Below are 19622 nucleotides of genomic sequence, written 5' to 3' on the forward strand. Positions count from 1 at the left end.
ATATATTACTATTTATTAATTTTTTAAATATATTATCTTTCATTAAATAAAATTCATTACTATTTTACATAGTATTATGTCATCTAACCTCAAAAAATTTTACGCGAGTGTAAAAGTGTGCATTTAAAAAATATTAATATTTCCAGAAGAATGATAAGTTTTCGCTATTGTGTAACGCATATTACAAACTTACATAATAGTATTTGTATATTTCGTAAAATCAATAATAAAACCATTTATATAAGTTCATATTCCTCTCTTAAAAATTCATTAGTTAATATCAATAACCATTTCAAGACACAATTGATTCATTCTCCTGATATTGTTAATAATGGAATATCAAAAGGACGTTCTAATCAAACTAATCATATATTAACAATTAGTAGAACTAAACAAAATAGTATATATCAAAAACAATGTAAATTTATTTCCACGCATACGTCTGTATGTAACGTCATAAATAAACAATCATCATATTTTGGAACAAATCCACTTTTTGTCAAAAGTGATTTTACTACACGAAATTGTTCTAATGTAAGACAAATATCAAGTTTTTTCGAACGAGCGACTGATAGTTTGTATACGAATTATGTTAATTTAATATATGTTATATCTGGAAGTACACCTGTGGAATTTACTCAAGATTCTTTAGTATGGTTACATACTTACACAGGTTTACCATGGTGGGCAACTATAGTATTGGCAACTAGTTTACTACGATTAACCATTAGTTTACCATTATCAGTATATCAGGTATTTAATTATATACATTTTGTGTTATACACTTTTTTAAAAAGTGTTCGAACTAAGTGTTTAAGTTACATTGTCATTTAAAGTTACATTGTTATTTATAATTAAATAAAGTTATATCAAAGTACTGCTGATATAACATGATATTAATACAATCATACTAATATATTTATATCATTATTTTTAGCAAAATATAAATGCTAAGCTAGAAAATTTAAAACATGAGATGGTAGGTATTACTACAAATTTGAGAAGGAAATCTAAAGAGGACATGTTTAGATATGAATGGTCAGAAGAGTATACAAGGCGTATGTATAATCGTTCGGTATGTAATTTTATTGTTAATATGTTTTATTATTGCATAAATGTACAATTCTTTATATTTAGTAAGATGATATAACTATTTATTGTAGGTAAGAAAAGCATGGAAGGACTTGATTGTTAGAGATAATTGTCATCCAATGAAAAACATATTTCTCTTATATATAGAAGTTCCAATATTGATACTATTAACGTTTTCACTCAGAAACTTGTGTTATATGTTTCCCGAACCTAATATTTGTAAGAGAGAATAATATTTTTTATAATTAACATTATTGAGTATATCTATTAAACTCTTATTTATTGAAATAGATGCTTATGAGATTTATAATGAACTCACAACGGGTGGTTTTGGTTGGATATTAAATCTGGCAGAAATAGATCATTTTTTTATATTACCTATATTGATTGGTCTAACAAATTTAGTTAATATAGAGGTAAGATATTGATATACTATTAATAATTTTATTTATTAATATATTTATTTAAAATCTCAATTTCATTACAATTGTTGCTTATAGATTGCAGTCATGATGAGATTAAGGGAACCTACACGACTGCAAAAAGGTTTCTTTATTTTTTTTAGATTAGTAGCACTTGCAATAATACCTCTAGCACCATATATACCTTCTGTAAGTTATAAAAAAAAATGATTTTATTAGAATCATATTTTTTAATTAATTGGTAATTCATTCATATTTAAAAATACTAATTTATTTCAGTCTCTGAGCTTATATTGGATGACAAGCAGTGTTTTTAGTCTGTGTCAAAAACTTTTGTTGATATCACCAAAATTTCGCAGATTAACAAGAATTCCAGAAACTGAATCAGAATTATCACATCCATATAGTTATTTATATGAGAAGATAAAGAGTAGAATAAATTTTGAAGCACAATTGATGAGAAAGTTAAAATGATTGATACATAAAATAGATATACAGAAAGTTGTGAAAATAGTATTAATATATATTAATTTAACACAAATATTGAATAAAAAATATACATGAAATGATTTCTACTCATATACTGTTACTTTATCATTCGTACGATCTTTCTAATTTATATTATATTCAAGGCAAGTATATTCATTATTTTAAAAATATAAGTATTTACTACACCTTTGATCTTAAGTGCGACCTATAAAGTCGATCGTAAAGTTTATTCATAACGTAAGCCAATCGCAATTAAAACAGGATCGATAACGCGGAAAAAAAAGAAATAATTTACATGATAGTGAATTCTAATAATGATAAATTATTTTCCTTATTTTCCGTGTCTCTATATAAAGACCATTCCTTGATCAGAGAAGGCTTAATCACGATTGTGAGTCAAAGGACGAATCAAGATGAAGTTTAACGCTGCTTTATTGTTAGCGCTCCTTTGTATGAGTTTATATCTATTTGAGTATTCAATGGTAAGTGATTTTTCTAAAGTCCTTTTATTTTTTATGCATTTAATGAAGAAATCAATTATTAAAATGTACGAAAAAATATATATTTTTTAAAATAATATATCGAACGATGATATTTAAATTTTGTTTGAATAAAAAAAAATAAATTATGTTTTTTTAGGCTCAAGTTATGCCGTATCCTGGTGATTGTACTAAATATCAACAATGCGATGCCAGTGGTTGTTTTGTATTGAGTTGCGGTGCTGGCACCGAATTTAATCCTGCGATTGGAACATGCGATTATCCTTTGCAAAATCGGGAAGGTTGTAATAATCGAGGATAATGATTTTTTTTTTTTTTTTTAAAGAAACGCACGTTGCATATGTAAATATGTTATTAAAAAGAAGCAAATAAATTATTCGAAAGATAAAATAAATGAGAGCGTACTATTATAGAATAAAAGGTTTTTCCGTATATTATTGATACGGCATCTTTATAATTAATTTTGAAATTGATTCATTGTCTGTATATTGATGTATTAAACGCTTATTATCATTGTAAATCAATGTATTCTTAACGCTATATGCATTCTATTATTAGCGTTAATAACATTTCAAATAGATGGAATGAAACGTTGGGAAATTCCAATAGAAACCGAAAAATACGATGTTTGAAAGAAAATTTTTTTTCCTATATACGTAATCCTATACGTTAATCTTCTTGAGAAATTAAAAAATATAATACATCTACAACTTCTTTACGTGATCAGTCATCAAGTACGTCACGAGAGTTAAATGTAAATGCAAAACAATAAATACTGTTTCGTTTTGAAGAAAAGTAAAATTCTGCTTCTTGCTTTTCGCTCTCTTAATCTTATCGATTTAAGATAAATAAAAACATAAGAAGATAAAATAAAGCTCTCACAAATTTTGAATGTACAGTGTTGTTACCTTTTCTCTTGCGTTTACATCGAGCTTACGTCGGAATCTTTATGAGCTCGATGACTAGTAAAATAAGAGGCAATTTACTCTCGCGTAGAATCAATTGGCAAATAGTTCTGTGTGCATTTGCTCGATTACCGTGTATATATGTTGACATTGCGTGTAGTCAATAAAGAATTCTCTCTCCCTCTCTTTCTCTCTCTCTCTCTTCTCTATTTCTTATCTTTTCTTGTCTCTTCAATGCAATCTTTGCTTTCCGTTCCTTTACGATGACGATCACGCGACCCTTGATCTGCCCTCTAAATCGATAACCCTTTTCTTCTAAGAAGTTATGCACATTATATTTTTGTTTCTTTTTCCTCCCTCTTTTCCCTCTTCAACATCTCTATTTTCTCTTTCTCTCTCTCTCTCTCTCTCTCTTTCTCGTCTCTTCGAGTTTATCTTTCAGAAGAAAACAGTGTCTGTGCAAGCTTCATTGAAATTGAATTCAATACCGACCGATTTTATGGTGAGTGCGTGATCAGTAGAGTACGATGCTACGTGTTCCTCAACTGTATTAAGAATGACGTCCTGGATCGATCATTTTTACGTTATATTCTGTCTGGTGCATCTTGGAACCTTCACTTCCGCAGTACGTGAAAGAAATTCATTTTCAATGTCACTTGTATGTTATTCAATCCGAAATATTATATTTTTCGGAAACCCGTTACTTCATCGTTCTGTTTTTGGAGATATATTTAAGTACACATATTTTATATTTCGAAAATTATTTATACACTAAAATGATATATTTAATATTAATCCGTTGATAGTTACTATGTTTTAATTTTTTCATATCATTTATTCTAACGATTGGAATATCCGTTGAATGAACAATTTACTGGGATAAAGTTTCTAGTATAAATAAAAAAAGATATTTCGATGTTTGAACAACTGTTTTGAGAGAGTCGATTGCTTTAATTATAAGAGTAGAAGATTAGTAAAAGTATCTATTACGTGATTAATATATTTTTAATGACGTTCGCTATCGAATTTTACACAATTATATTAAATATCGACCCGTAGATATACGATCCGAAAGAAAAAACAACGAAAGCGCCTAATCGTCGTGAATCATCGTTGCCCTGGTATCTCAACGAAGAAAATCTACAGCCACCCGATGATTTAGCTCGATCTGCTAAATGGTGGATTGACGTAGAAGAGAGTCAAACAAGAAAGCCTGTCATCGTCAATTCAGAGAGAAAATCTTGGACGCCATGGCATAAAGCTTCTGGAAGCGAGATAGAGCAACGCTCAGAGATAACGAATGATCAATTCGAACAGCATCATGATCGAAATCAATTTGATCAAATTGATGATTGGAAGCCTTCTCCAGAAGATCAATACGAAGATAGTTCTACTTCTAAAAATAACAACGTTTATCAAGATCACAACAATCCTGGAACTTCACCAAAGGAATCAAAGCACAAGTTATCTGTAGATAACGATCAAACTCTGTTATATGAAGGAGTCGGAAGTGAGAGCACGGTAACGTTACAATTTCTTTTATTTAACAGTGAGAGTCTTGATAATACCGCTATATAATAATCTATTTAATTTGCTTTAATACATAAGCGATTTGATAGTACGATTAAGAGAGTTTATCTTTCATTTATATTGCGTTCTTCATTCGAGTCAATATTATATAAATATACGCATATCAATCGAATATTTACATTGTTTTTTAGAAACCGAGAAAGGAGAGAATTTTATTCTTGTCTCAACCCATATTGAAAGTAGCGCATTACGATCCTCAATTGGGTGTACAATGTCCAAATTTAGAATCTACTGGCCAATTTGTTTATCCTCCCGATTGTAAATTCTTTGTTAACTGTTGGAAAGGCAGAGCGTTCGTTCAACCATGTGCTCCTGGTACTTTATTTAATCCTGAGACATTGGAATGTGATTTTCCGCATAAAGTTAAATGTTACGGCATAGAAATCTCTGATCTTACACGTTACTCAAACGCATATTCTTTGAAGACCGATGCGGAACGAGGGAAATTACAAGTACGTATATGTATTTATTTTAACAAATTTTTATTAGTTTGTTAAATATAACGAAAAATGTATATATTTATTTATTTTTTCTTTGATATTTTTGTTAATAGAAACCAAAATGTCCATCTCACGTGACAGGCCTAATTGCACATCCTACGAATTGTGCTAAATTTTTGCAATGTGCCAATGGAATAACATTCGAAAAAGATTGTGGTCCTGGTACGGTTTTCAATCCTACCATCAGCGTTTGCGATTGGCCTTACAATGTGAAAGGCTGCGAAGGTTAGTGTGATGAAATATTTTTTGCATGATATTAGAGATATAGATCAATATTTTATTTCAATTAATAGATGCGTTAAAGTCAAAAGAGGATACAACAAAGAATCCTGCAGTATCACCGGATCCAAGTTTTTATAATTATGATTCTCATCACGGCCGTACTAATATTTTTGTTGATCGATCGAAATATAATATGCAATCATCCGCAAAAAAGATCGAGTGTCCTGCGGATTTTACAGGTTTATTGCCTCATCCAGAAACTTGTAAAAAGTTTTTGCAGTGTGCGAATGGTTTTACGTATGTAATGGATTGTGGACCAGGAACAGCTTTTAATCCACTTATATCGGTATGCGATTGGCCTTACAAAGTACCAGCTTGTAAAGAGGGTAATAATCAATCAAGTTTTTTTAAGGTTTAAATTAAGATAGTATGCTTTGAACAAAGTTAAAATGTTATTGCTATTATTGATTTGACAGAGGAAACTTTAAAGCAAGTTACGACAACGAACAGACCTTGGCCGCAACATGGTCGAGGAGATCCAGGGTCTTGGAACAAACATCCTCGATATAATCACACTTATAATCGTTATGATCATCATGGTCAAGGTTCTTGGAATACCGAAGTTCAGCCTGTAACAACGACTGAATTGCCAAGGGTGACGTGGAGGCCGACTTGGAGACCGATGCTTCAGAAACCAGATTATAATCGACAAAATCAACATAATTTCACGGGATCTACCAATATCGACCGCGATATTCAAATCGATAATCCTCCGAATCATTATCACGATCATTTTTCAGGACCAGGACAATCTACGACTAAAGAGGATTGTAATACTACGAATCAAATGGCACATCATCAAGATCCTTGTGATCAACGTATACATTATCATTATCATCATCATTATCATCATCATAATAATGTCAACAATTCCCAATACGAAGGTGCTAATAGAAGAATATCTGGATCTAATGAACATCAGCAAGGTTCTTCAACTTTACATAGCACTGAAGGAACTTGGTATCGAAATCCTTTGAGTCATGGGTACAATCCTGATGAATTTGACAAGCAACAAACGAAAAATACGTTCAGTCAAATCAATAATCAGTCAGGAGTTGAATTAACAACGGTTGAAGATACATTGATTCGGCGATACACACCTTATGGACCAATTAGAAACAGATTCAATAGCACAGTTCAAACACACAGTAGAATCGATCCTGAACTACTTAATAGAGAAACAAATGAACCTACGACTTCGAAAAGAAACATATATGTTGAAAATAGTTACGAATTACCCGATGAGATGAAATCTCGAAATAGAACGAATAGAACTTTTGATATACGAAGTGGAATATATTTCCAAAAACCGAATCAAAATAATATTACATGGAATCGATCAACTTCACCTGAAAATCGACCATATGTTTTCGTTCCCAGTACGTCGAATAATCAATCAAATCAATCACAAATTCCTAATCAACCACCGACCCGGCCATGGAACCAAGGTGATTTTGTATTATGTTTTAAATGAATTCTTGTCTTGTCTCTGCGGTTCTTTATTTGATTATTTGAATAGGTCGGCATGTAAACAAGAATGCAAACATTTGCATGGCTTTGAAACGATTTGCATGGCATGATGAGAGTTGTTCAATTTATTTTGATAGCATGTTGAATCATTTGGGTTGCTCTCAAAATAAGTGGGTTAGTATTGTTAATGGTCGATTCCCAAATAATAGTTACATAAATCCGTATTGGGAAATTTTTTATCTAAAAGGATATCAGCATACGAATGAAGAAGGTTTGTTCTCTAAGGATGAAGAATCAAGAAAATATAAAGAAAATGGTAAGCGATAATCGGTAACTACAAAATAAGGGTATTTGATTACGTCAAATTTTAACATGATTTGCGAGCTATAAAACTAACTTTATTATTTATGATATACAAGTTTATTATATTATCTATATAAAATATTATACGTCATATTTTTTTTTTCGAATCGTTATAATCGTTAAAAACCATATTGATATATAGATACGATCGATGAAGAAGAAAAATTACGCCAATGGCTTGCGAGAACAAATATCCAGCAACAAACTACGAATGACAAGGAAGCCGATTCAAAAATGGATAAATGGTTAACTAAAACCAATGTATATCTACAAGCGAAAGGACAAGTACCGACAGGTATGCTTATATCGAATGAAAGATCCTTGTTTTATAACTATTTACGTATCTACAGAAAAATTCTAAATATGAAATACGTTATGCATTTGATATAAACGTTTAAACGAGTCTTTTTTTTAGGAGATAGGAATTCAACACAAATTTCTAAAAAACAATTCTATCCATACGGAATATACGTTAATTATAATGGTACAAAAGGCCACGTTATCACAAAAGAGTTGGAGATTAATCAAGGACACTCGAGGACTCAAACTTATAATCATAACAATCAACAAACACCTTTCTCTTTTAATCGAACTTATGGCAGCATTTACACACGTACGCCATTACATAATCAAGAGGCTTCTAAGAGTCCTATCGTTCCGAGTAATCATTATCCTGTACGGTTTACTCCGAATCCTGTAAATATTCCGCAACCATCCGACGATGATTTTATTAAGCATTCTTTCAATCAGTCAAGATCGACGGATTTAAGAGGCGCGGCTAGTCATCATTCTACTGGGAAAGATTTTCATCCGGTTTTTAATCAAGCTATTGATAGTACCATCAATCGATCAATTACAATACCGCAGCTCGATCCTCATCGTGCAACTAATCATTCAATTAAACAATTCGACGCCTATCCATTAATTTCCGAGAATGGTATAACGGAAAAGATGCCGGATGTTTATTCAAAACCTTCCAAGAAGAAAAGTGTTCCTCTTTCGCAAAATATTCCGGAAAATCAAAGCAGTACTACCGATCCTAATATACCGGTCGAATATGATACAGGTGAACCACAGTTTACCGATACAAAATTAACATTTGAAAATGAAGATTCAACACCGATACCCAACGAGGTTGTTTACGAAGCTGATGTAGATCCATATGACGTAGATATTCTAGAAAATAAAGAAACTTGGAAGCCAGTATTGGTTTTCGAAAATAAGACTAAAACCGCGAACAAGAATGATTCCTCTGTTATCATGAAAATCAATAAAAAGAACACAGAGGTGGATATTTTTAATATAGAAGTAGCACCTTATCATGATGGTGAGTTGCTTCGATTTAATCCTAATTTTATTATGGATAAATGGGTAAGAATTTTGTCAATTATAGTATGTAAGCTTTTTCGTGCATGTTTACGCTTTTGGCGCATGATATTGAAGCGATTGATCCAGGGTGCAAGTTCAGATTCTTTAAGCATTCTGTAAAATAACGATTTTAAGAATAACGCGTTAATAATGTTTTAAATTTGTATTCGTATTTTTTATATTTACAGAAGAACCTCCGTTTCCTGTATACTACATCCCACCAGTTCAGCCACTGTCGCATTTAAAAAAGACTGAACCACCTACGCCGATTTCAGGACAGGTCAATATCTTCCTAAGATAAATTGCAATTGAAACATATTAAATTTAATTTTCTCACTCAATTAATAATATTAATTTTACGTTATATAACAGATTATACGACTAAGAGGTGGTTCTAGTCCAGCAGATGGCTACGTTGAAGTTCAAGGAGCTCAACCAGGTTGGGGAATAGTTTGCGATTCTAGAAATAGTTGGATGCTTAAAGAAGCTCATGTAGTTTGCAGACAATTAGGATACACTAGGTATGTAATTTTGTTAATGTCCTTGATTTAATATAATGAAGATAGGAGTCGCGTTAAGATTACAAAGTCAGTGTTGAATATCCCTTGAAACAATATTTCTTTGTAATTTATAGAGGCGCCGAAATGGCTTGGCAAGGAAGAAATAAACGTAACGGAATGCCAACTTGGATTGCAGCGAATTCTGTAACTTGTTCTGGAAGTGAAAACAGATTTCAATCGTGCAAGTACGTTTATTAGGATATTTCTATCTTGTAACTAAAATTGTACGAGTCTTCTGTCTACATGAATTTTTAAAAAGCAAATGATTATTGTAGATTTACTCATGGACAAGAGTGTCGTGTGGAAAGAGATGCAATAGGAGTCAGATGTTTACCAAATCGAATAGCACATTGTCGTAAAGATGAAATTCCACACGAAGGTCAATGTTATCATTTGGCCGATTCTGATACTAGTTTAAATCATGCAGAAGCACTTCAATATTGTTCCAAAAGGAATAGTCGGCTTATTGATATTACGAGTCAAGCAGAAAACAACTTTGTATCGGAATGGTTGTTACAATTGCATCCAATAATCGGATCGATCATGACTTCCGGAGTTGGTTTTACCACATTCAATAGGACTTTGTGGCTTTGGGAAGATTCAAGTCGCGCAAAATTTAAGTAAGTTCGACCATAAACGTTTCTATTTATCTCTTTGTTTTTGCTTTTCTTTGTAACAAGGATATCATTTATAGATTCACAAAATGGTGGCCAGGTTGGATGGAAGATAAGAAATTGCCACCTTGGGTAGGTTCACGTCCAGCTTGTATAATTATGAAACGAAAATTTCCTTGTCACAATCATCCTGATTCGATTTGCGTCGCGGATTACTTCTTTTGGGATATTGAAGATTGTGCTACTTCTATGAAGGGACATTCCTATATTTGCAAAAGACCATACGATGACATTGGTATGTACAATCATCTATAATATTTAATCTGAAAATTCATAATGATCAAGTATAAAATATTTATTACAAGAATTTTTTTGTAGGCTGTGTTTATGGTAAGGGCAATCAATACTTCGGAATTGCAAATGTATCTACTTCAGGTAAAGAGTGCCTTCCTTGGGCTGATAAGAGCGTTCTTCATTATCTCAATGTAAATGTATGTATCTAATCTTTTATCACGTAATTTTTAATAAATTGCAATATTTTAATCGTCGAATATTTTTATGAAATAGGTAGTTAATCGTGAAATCAAAGAAAAATTGCGAACTCACAATTACTGTAGAAATCCAAATCCGGACAAAGAGTCCAGACCATGGTGTTTTACAGGTTCTTATGGAGAACAAGAATATTGCGATATTCCATCTTGTGGAAAAATTGGTAATTTATTTTTTTTTTGTTATTTTAATTTTGTAAATGTACTATGGAAAAAAATAATGAGGTTCTGTTTCAGGCTCAAAGAAATTACTTTTAAGTGGTCAATGTAAACCTAAACACTTCGAATGTTTACCCGGAGAATGTATTCCAGCACCGTGGGTTTGCGATGGTGAAGAAGTATGAAAATAATTTTTTTTATTTTTATATATTGATGAAGAAAGAAACTTGAATTAACTCTATTGATTTTTGTAGGATTGTACGAACGGTGCAGATGAACGAGCATGTATGGATCATTTGGATCTTTATCAGAAATTTGCAAAGCACAGGCTTGAGGGATACGATGTCGAGAAATGGTTGAATACACCTTTAAAAACTTGTGCTCTAAGATGTAAAGAAGCTGATTTTACTTGTCGATCATTCGCTCATAAGTATGCTTTTCTATTTACTCTTATATTTGTTAGAAAAATTTCAATTGCTATTTCTTACATTCGTATATTTTTAGGGCTAGTGGGAACATTTGTTTGTTAAGTGATAGCAATGTGGGTTTGACAGGAGCTTTAAAGCCTACGAAGGAATTCGATTATTATGAAATGAAAGAAAGAAGCATTAAATGTGACAATATGTTCATCTGTGGAAATCGCAAATGTATCAATCAGACGTTGGTGTGTAATGGAAAAAATGATTGCAACGATCGTACCGATGAAAATATCTGTACCGTGGAAAATCTCGATTATGCTATTCGGCTTGCTGGCTCGGATAATTTTGACGAGGGTAGAATCGAAGTTAAAAGTAAATATGCAAAATTAATTTTTCGGTTGGTATACCTTCATGAAATCGTTCGGCTATTTGATATCTCGTTAATTATTTTGAATAGTTCTGGGCGTATGGGGTCAAGTTTGTGACGATGGTTTTGGTATGATTAACGCTGGAGTTATTTGCAAAGAACTTGGTTTCCCGCTCGGAGCTTTGGAAATTAAACCTGGAGGATTTTACGGTAATTTAGATCCACCGAATCGATTTATGGTGGATCAATTGAAATGTCGTGGCAACGAAACATCGTTGCGTGAATGTGATTTCGAAGGGTATGTTGATATTCCATTAAATAAAGGAGGTAATATAATATGTAAATGTAATTAAACTGTATTTTTTGTCATTCTGCAGTTGGGGCGTTCATAATTGTCAACCGGAGGAAGCTGTAGGAGTAGTTTGCAAAACAGCAGTTGATAGTTGTCAGGAAGGTCATTGGAAGTGTGAGAACAGTCCGGAATGTATACCTATAGCGTTTATTTGCGACGAAGTTTTCGACTGTTCGGATCATTCCGACGAAAGTGACGAACATTGCAACGTAAGAGATGTGCTTAACTTCTTATTGATGGAATTTCAGTCGTCTCATTTAAACAAGTAATCGTCTCAAAAATCGGAAATAATTTATTTTGATTTCTTTGTTAAATAAGGCTCCATTCGAAATTCGTCTAGTAAATGGTAGCAGTCCAATGGAAGGCAGAGTAGAAATTCGTCATCACGGTATATGGGGAACGGTTTGTGACGATGATTTCTCTACTGCTACAGCCAGAGTAATTTGTAGATCTTTAGGATATGGTGGTATTGCAAAAGCAAAAAAAGACAGTTTCTTTGGTCCTGGACAGGGACCCATTTGGCTCGATGAGGTATGTATTTTGTAAATTTGTATTCATACTTGTTTTGTTCTTTATTCTATATCATTGTTTTTATTAAAATTAGGTTTTTTGTCATGGAAACGAGACGCAATTGAAATATTGCAATCACGATCACTGGGGACGAAACAATTGCGATCATAATGAGGATGCAGGTGTAATCTGTTCACCTGGAGCCGTGAACAATGACTCCGAGGTAACTCGAAATAATTTCTCCCGGACTAGATCTTAATTTGTAGACGTATTTAGTCGAAACACAATGATTTGTCTCTACGAATCTGTGATTTCTAGTCTTGCAAAGCAAACGTAACCAAAGATCTAATTTTATTAACAATCTTATAATTCGTCTTTATTATTATCTATCATTAGCATTTAGAAACTTAACTTATTTGTACAATAACGGCAAATAGACATAAATACTTTGTAATTGCTTAACAATGACACGATTGTCAATGAAAATAAATATTGAAGTATATAATGTACACGAAGAATAATTACTTCATTCCTTGGCCTTGATTTACCTGCTTATCGTTCAGTTTTTCTCGGAAACGATGACCGATTTACCAGAACCAAAAATTAATGATGTACTGCCAGCGAATTGTGGGAAACGTTCGGAAGATTTCAACGATGACGAGGATCTGATATTTGCTAAAGTGGTGCATGGTTCGATTGCACCAAAAGGCACATATCCGTGGCAGGTAAGCGAAATTATTTATTAATTAAGGAAAAGTAAATGTAATAAAAAAGTAGTTAATTGAATCATACTATCGAAAAGTTGAACAAATTTGTTAATACAATATAAATCGATAGGCCAGTATACGAGTTCGAGGACATAGTCGATCCAATCATTGGTGCGGAGCGGTTGTTTTATCGCCTTTGCACGTTCTCACAGCTGCACATTGTTTAGAAGGCTATAATAAAGGAACCTACTTTGTTCGTGCTGGAGATTACAATACCGAAGTAAGGGACACTTTCAAAATTAAATTTCTCTCTCTTTCTCTCTCTTTTCAGTATTAATTATAAATATTATTTAGTAATTCTATAATAATTATCCTCGTAATTTTTATATATATGTATATAGGAACAAGAAGGAACAGAGAAGGAAGCAAATATCGAAGATTATTACATCCATGAAGATTTTCGTAAAGGTCATAAAATGAATAACGATATTGCTCTAGTTTTGCTCAAAGGACGAGGTATACCCTTAGGCAAGGATATCATGCCGATTTGTTTGCCACCAGAAAATACGGAATATCCTGCGGGGTTGAACTGCACTATCAGTGGATTTGGTAGTATTGAAACTGGAAAAACAAGTAAATCATTACTGCGAATCTGTTAGCTTTCCTTTGATCATAATGATATCTATATTCCCTTGCTTTACTGTTAGCACCATCGAGAGATCTCAGATACGGCTGGATACCATTACTAGACCAATCGATATGTCGTGCTGAATATGTTTATGGTCATGGCAAGATCAGCGATGGGATGGTATGTGCTGGATACTTAGACGAAGGTGTCGATACTTGCGATGGTGATTCTGGTGGTCCATTGGCGTGTTATCATAATGGTAGGACTCTTTTTCAAAACATTATTTTTTAACGTGTAATTTTGGACTTTATATACGTACTTTTGTATAGGTGCATTTACATTGTATGGAATCACGAGTTGGGGACAACATTGTGGGGAAGCCAATAAACCAGGTGTTTATGTCCGAGTGGCGCATTATCGACGTTGGATCGATCAAAAAATTATGGAATCTCTGTCAGGAAGATAAACTCATATCAAAATTAATTAATTCGACGAACGAGGCAAGTTCTCGTTGATAAATATCTTACGTTCAGTTTTCTATCCTAAAGGAGAGGAAAGAAGCACTACAATTTAACTTCTTTATCGATTTGCAATTTATTTCGTAAGACATCATCGTTTCTACAATAATTTTAATTGCTGTTTCATCGCTGTTACATGATTGAGCCTATGTATGTACAAATAGTCCCAACGCATCTCTTTTGACATCGTCGAAAGTAAAAAAGGGGAGAACTCGCATTTGTACAGTGAAACGAAACTGATTACGAATGAAACGATGTACCAAGTATTTAGACTACTTTGTTGCGATAACGCAAAATAGATCATCGATTCTCGATCCATTTGGATGGCTCGCTTGAATCGATGAAATCATTGGATCTCAATATTCTGGAAAAAATGCGTTCTGTGGTGGGATAATATTGTTATTTAACATTTTAATACGTTTGGTTTTCACGATAATACAAAAAACAATTTTTCAACGCGTTACATTATCGATTATCTCGATCATTTTTTGCGACCAAGAATAATAATTTCAACGAATGATTCAATCACGATAGAAATTTTGTATGCGCTGAAACGATTCAATGAAGATTCGTGTGAAAAATTACGTGAATTATGGGGTCGAGTTTTTCTCTTTCTTTTCTCTCTCTCTCTCTCTCTCTCTCTCTGCCTCTCGCTCTCCCTCTTTCTCTCTCTCTCTTTTACATACATATACACGCGCACACACTCATTCTTTATTTCTCTTGGCCTATTTACGATCACGTTAATCATATATGCAAAGAGATTATCGCGCGAAAATATAGAAAACAAAGAAAAAAAGAAAAGAAAACAAAAAATAGAAGAAAGGAATGAAAAGTTAAAGTCATTTACAAGCAAACTTGGCGAAGTATTGACGCATTATACTCTCGAGCGTCGCGTTCTGCGTCTATAAAGTTTCTTACATAAAGGGAATGTTCATTGAAAATATGTTTAGCGCGGAAATTAACGTTAACTCTCACTCTCGAATACGCTTAATTTAGGCATAACGTTCCCGACTCGATTAAGCTCGCCAAAGGAGCATCTCTTGAAGGATTTAAATATTCATGTGCTTACTTAATAGATAAATGAAATGACGTTTGAAACGTGATACAATTTACGAAATTCAATGAGATACCATTGAAAGAAAAATTCTGTGAAACGTCGTTGGAAATCAATACGAAGACGTATAATATGTATATAAATTTGTATAAAACACATCGCAAGATGTAATGATATAAAAGCGTGACTACACACACACGTATGTATATATATATATATATATATATATATATGTAGTAGACAAAGGTACTTATTATATAAAAAAAAGAAAAGTAAATAAAGTTGGTCGCTCCTTTCGCGGCGAAGAAAGCTCGGGCTCGACTAACTATCTAGTGACTAGACGATAAGCAAGATTTTTCTCTATAAATTGATTTCGAGGATGAATCTAGTTTTCTGCTATAATATAGCGTTAGGTGATCTCAGATCGATCGATCGGCGATTCTCGTCGTCGAATATTTGTCGTCACGACGTTTCTCGACATATTTCAACATTTCTAGTCGTATTTTTTCTCTGCCTTCTTCTCTTTCGTCGACCTCAGGGCTGTCGGATTGGAAAGATAAAAAAAAATTAATCGTTCTGCACAATTATCAAGAAAATTGAAATATATATATTTCTGTCCATGATTGATGAAGAGAACAAAAGCCGAACAGATAATTGTCACGATGATCGAAAAAAGAAAGAAGAAAGACGATCGAGGAAGAAAAATTTCACAAAAGAATATTATCATCGGCAGCCCTGGTCGATTTCATTAAATTCGATTACGGTCTAATACTTAAAATCTAAATTAACGCATAATAGATACGCATATATTATATAATTGTATGTATATATACACGCCATTCCTTCTATTTACAGATTGTGTAACCATAATCTTCGTAGTGTACCTCAATAGAAAGGGACAACGGAGCAGCACTTTCGGAAATGAATTTTGGGTGATGCTTTTTCGTATATCAATCGCGAATCGATCGACTCGCTTCCATAATTTTTATCGTCGTAATTATCGTCATTAGAATCTAGCCGATCGAAAGTTAATCGCGATTATCGTCGCGTTATATCGGATTTGTAGAAAAATGTGTAGTACGCTATATAAAAAATTGAAGTGATCGGTGCTGCTCGTAAGAAATTAGTTAAGACGGATGGAAACTCATCGATTTTTTTTTTTTTAAATCATCGTTATTTGATATTAGAACGGCGGGATGGATTTTTGAACACGGATTGAGCGAGGATGATCAAATGATCATGGTGAAAAGATATGAATATTGACAATGCGACGATTAAGCGGCTTAAATGGTACGGTGGTACTTGTATATTTATGTACTTACGATAAATGTGCATGTGTATAATTGTCGATGATTGTTATATCCTATCTACATGAGAAAAAAACTCCTTGAGTCATCATCGAGCATTCGGACACTTTGTTTTGCCGGATAGGATGTAGAGATTCTTTGAAAGATCGTACGAAAGTTTATCAAGAAGTAAAGAAAACAGTTTGTTCGTTTGTTTTTTTCTTGTTAGATCTACGTTCCACAATTCGTGTTAAAGTGCATTATTTTCGAGACGACGATGATAAAATTGATGATATCCAACGAGACGAATAACGAAAAACGATATCTACCTCGAAAAATTCGTTATCGTTACTGCTTATCGTACAGAACTCGTACGTATATAAACGTATATTTACTGTCATTTATGTTATGACGAATGCCATAATATATTTATCGTTTCCATTATTTTATACGATATCATACTATAACGATGTATCTTTATAAATTTTTTCTCAAGAATTTCGCTTTTCTCGATGTACGGTCATTTATTTCCTCTTCTTCTTCTTCTTCTTTTACCTCTTTCTTCTTCTTCTTTTTTTTTTCTTTTTAATTACTTTTTATTACAAAGATCGCTATATCTCGTAGTAATGTACTTTCATGCGTTTCTATTTTGTAGGATGAAGATCATATTTTTTTATTAATATTTTGTTAGGAACGTAATGGAAACAACTCGTGAATCGTAGTAAATACTTATATACGTTGGACGAAAATAAAATAAAATGTATAATAATTTATCGAGTAATTTAAAAATGGCAAGTGTCCATAGCGTTCGATGACTCACGGATTTTGGCGATTCGATCGATTAATTTATACTTTCTTTGTTACGCGATCTTTGTGTAAACTCTCGATTCATGCTCGTCTATTAATCGTAATGAGCTTTTCGAGATCTTCATCCTTTTAATATTTGTTCTTAATTCGACAATTTCGTGTTGGCAGTTAAAAAGTTGCTATCGTCGTGACTTCGTTTGAATATTTTTTTTCCTTTACTTTCCTTCCATCGTTTTCACAATATTTGTTCTCTTTTTCTTTGTTTACTTTTTTCTTATCTTTTTCTTTTTCTTTTTCTTTTCTTTTCTTTTTACTCAGATTGCGCTATGTACCCAGGAGAAGCGAACTCTTGGTCCCTAAATATTTTAAGAAGGTTTTTCTTTCGTGCTCTCGAGTTCATGCAGGCAAAGAAGGAAAACAAAGCTGGATATTAGCAGAATCGTGATCTGTCTTTCTTTTTCCATTTCGAGATCGTAAAAGTCGATATCGTCGACTTGATCGAACGTTTCATCGAACCTTCCTATCATTAAAAACCCTTTTTCACCTTTTCCGATCGATACGTTACACATAAAAATGTACTTTTAAATAAATTTTGCAGGATGCTAAACGCGTCGAAGAACGATATCAAACGATTCGTTTATTGAACGTCGATCATGCCAATAGTAATTTGCACGATAGGCAAATACATTAATCCTACCACGTACGAGTTCTTTCGACCTTCGCATCGTCTCTCTTTTTTTTTCTTTTTTCTTTTCCCCCATTTTCTTCTCTTCTCTTATATAACTTTAAGTACGGGCACGATGATCATAGTGGCTTTTTTCTTATCGGATATCTATGATACTATATTCGAACTTAGAGACTACAGGAACGAACCTACTTCTGACACTTAGGAGTCCGTTTAGCGTTATATCAAAAGGGCTATATACAAAAGGATCGGCTATGTCACGGATCGTCTCTCGAGAATGCTCCGATTATACTTCTCATTACGATACATCGATCTTTCATCATTCTCTTTCCTATAACGATTGAAAAACGGAAAGGATATTCGAAGAACTTTCGAGATACAGCCGGTACGTGCCTCGGACTTAGGAACTATACTTACTGTTCACGCGCGATATTGTCCGAGCGAATATTCCGTTCGTACATATACATTACATAAATACTTATCCGAGTATCGATTCGTTTCGCTCGAAGCCGATCGTCCTTCGTTCAAGAACAGAAGGGAAATCTCTTTTCTTCTTTTTTCTCTGTTTTTTTTTCTTTTTTTCATTTTTTTCTGTTATCTTTTCTCTCCCTCTCTTCTTCTTCTCTCTCTCTTTAAATTAAAGACCAGACCAGTCTCGAAATCCGATTTTAAAGAACAGCCTGCTGATTCGATCTCGCGAGCCGCATCGTCATCTGCAATCGTCAAAAATCATTTTGCGAATCGATTTTGCCGACCAACGTTGGCCTACATCGCTCGCTCATCGAGCCATACCTTATTTTTCCTTGCTTTTTAATCGCGAACTGCTCGATACGTTCATACGTATGCTCTTGTCGATGGCCTACCACGGCCGTCAGAAATATTACCCGAAGGATTACATTTTCATTCGTATCGCATCGAGGTCGGGCAAGCTTCATTTTAACATTGCCGATGACTATACGGGTCAAGCAGATGCTTAATCGATTTTTAACAACGCGAGATCTCACTATAGCGCAATTTTTAATCGCGAGCGCAATCACGGAACGACGAGTCTACATCTGATGTAGCTTATTCCGTTTAATACTTTAAATCCGTCGTTTATCTTCTCATTTTTCTCTTTTCTCTTTTCTGCCTTTCCGCTTTCTTTCCTTCTTCCTTCTTTTCTCCTTTTTACTCCTTATACCGAGAACACAGTCTCCTTTCGCAGGAGATTAACTGGATATCGTTACGAATATATTAATATTTATAAATGAATTTGTATATGTATATATATATAATATATATAATAGTACATATATATATATACATATATATACATATATATTTATACTATTCTTTATCAGTAGCGTTCCTGTTCGACATGTTGCAGCGAATCTTGTTTTCACTGAGTGTTCATTTCAGACCTGCGAACATATACCGCTGTTGATGCT

At 33.2% G+C, this 19622-nt stretch overlaps 4 protein-coding genes across 7 annotated transcripts in view; 3 read left to right on the forward strand and 1 right to left on the reverse strand.

Moving 5' to 3' along the window:
• Positions 1–8: 8 nt before the first annotated feature.
• On the forward strand, positions 9–2089 carry LOC122631892 (cytochrome c oxidase assembly protein COX18, mitochondrial). Its single transcript, XM_043818099.1, has 6 exons — positions 9–753; positions 938–1075; positions 1164–1311; positions 1384–1508; positions 1593–1703; positions 1794–2089. Exons 1-6 carry the CDS (start codon positions 151–153, stop codon positions 1986–1988), a joined length of 1320 nt encoding a protein of 439 aa, XP_043674034.1. The 5' UTR covers positions 9–150; the 3' UTR covers positions 1989–2089.
• Positions 2090–2340: 251 nt separating this feature from the next.
• LOC122631925 (probable chitinase 10) lies at positions 2341–2818 on the forward strand. Its single transcript, XM_043818156.1, has 2 exons — positions 2341–2485; positions 2643–2818. Exons 1-2 carry the CDS (start codon positions 2417–2419, stop codon positions 2802–2804), a joined length of 231 nt encoding a protein of 76 aa, XP_043674091.1. The 5' UTR covers positions 2341–2416; the 3' UTR covers positions 2805–2818.
• Positions 2819–2951: 133 nt separating this feature from the next.
• On the forward strand, positions 2952–16760 carry LOC122631786. Of its 4 annotated transcripts, XM_043817890.1 has the most exons (29): positions 2952–4033; positions 4468–4929; positions 5130–5450; positions 5552–5723; positions 5792–6106; positions 6197–7228; positions 7498–7566; positions 7756–7908; positions 8029–8940; positions 9170–9261; positions 9354–9502; positions 9616–9726; positions 9817–10161; positions 10236–10450; positions 10534–10646; positions 10723–10867; positions 10941–11041; positions 11117–11292; positions 11367–11653; positions 11739–11946; positions 12026–12209; positions 12319–12531; positions 12605–12733; positions 13074–13235; positions 13348–13497; positions 13619–13850; positions 13925–14104; positions 14175–14345; positions 16273–16760. In XM_043817890.1, the coding sequence occupies exons 1-28, from the start codon at positions 3965–3967 to the stop codon at positions 14309–14311; spliced, it is 6834 nt and encodes a 2277-aa protein (XP_043673825.1). In that variant the 5' UTR covers positions 2952–3964; the 3' UTR covers positions 14312–14345; positions 16273–16760. The 4 variants fall into 4 exon arrangements, with proteins under 4 accessions (XP_043673825.1, XP_043673816.1, XP_043673833.1 ...); XM_043817881.1 differs by lacking the exon at positions 16273–16760 and having other exon boundaries at positions 14175–14947; XM_043817898.1 differs by lacking the exons at positions 7498–7566; positions 16273–16760 and having other exon boundaries at positions 14175–14947.
• Positions 14421–19622, reverse strand: part of LOC122631806 — a 321354-nt gene continuing 316152 nt past the window's right edge. The window contains exon 14 of the mRNA XM_043817920.1: positions 14421–19595. Within this exon, the coding sequence (XP_043673855.1) occupies positions 19574–19595 (22 nt within the window). The 3' untranslated portion in view covers positions 14421–19573. The remainder of the gene's footprint in view (positions 19596–19622) is intronic.

This window comes from Vespula pensylvanica, chromosome 1, assembly GCF_014466175.1.
Source record: "Vespula pensylvanica isolate Volc-1 chromosome 1, ASM1446617v1, whole genome shotgun sequence".
Taxonomy (NCBI): domain Eukaryota; kingdom Metazoa; phylum Arthropoda; class Insecta; order Hymenoptera; family Vespidae; genus Vespula; species Vespula pensylvanica.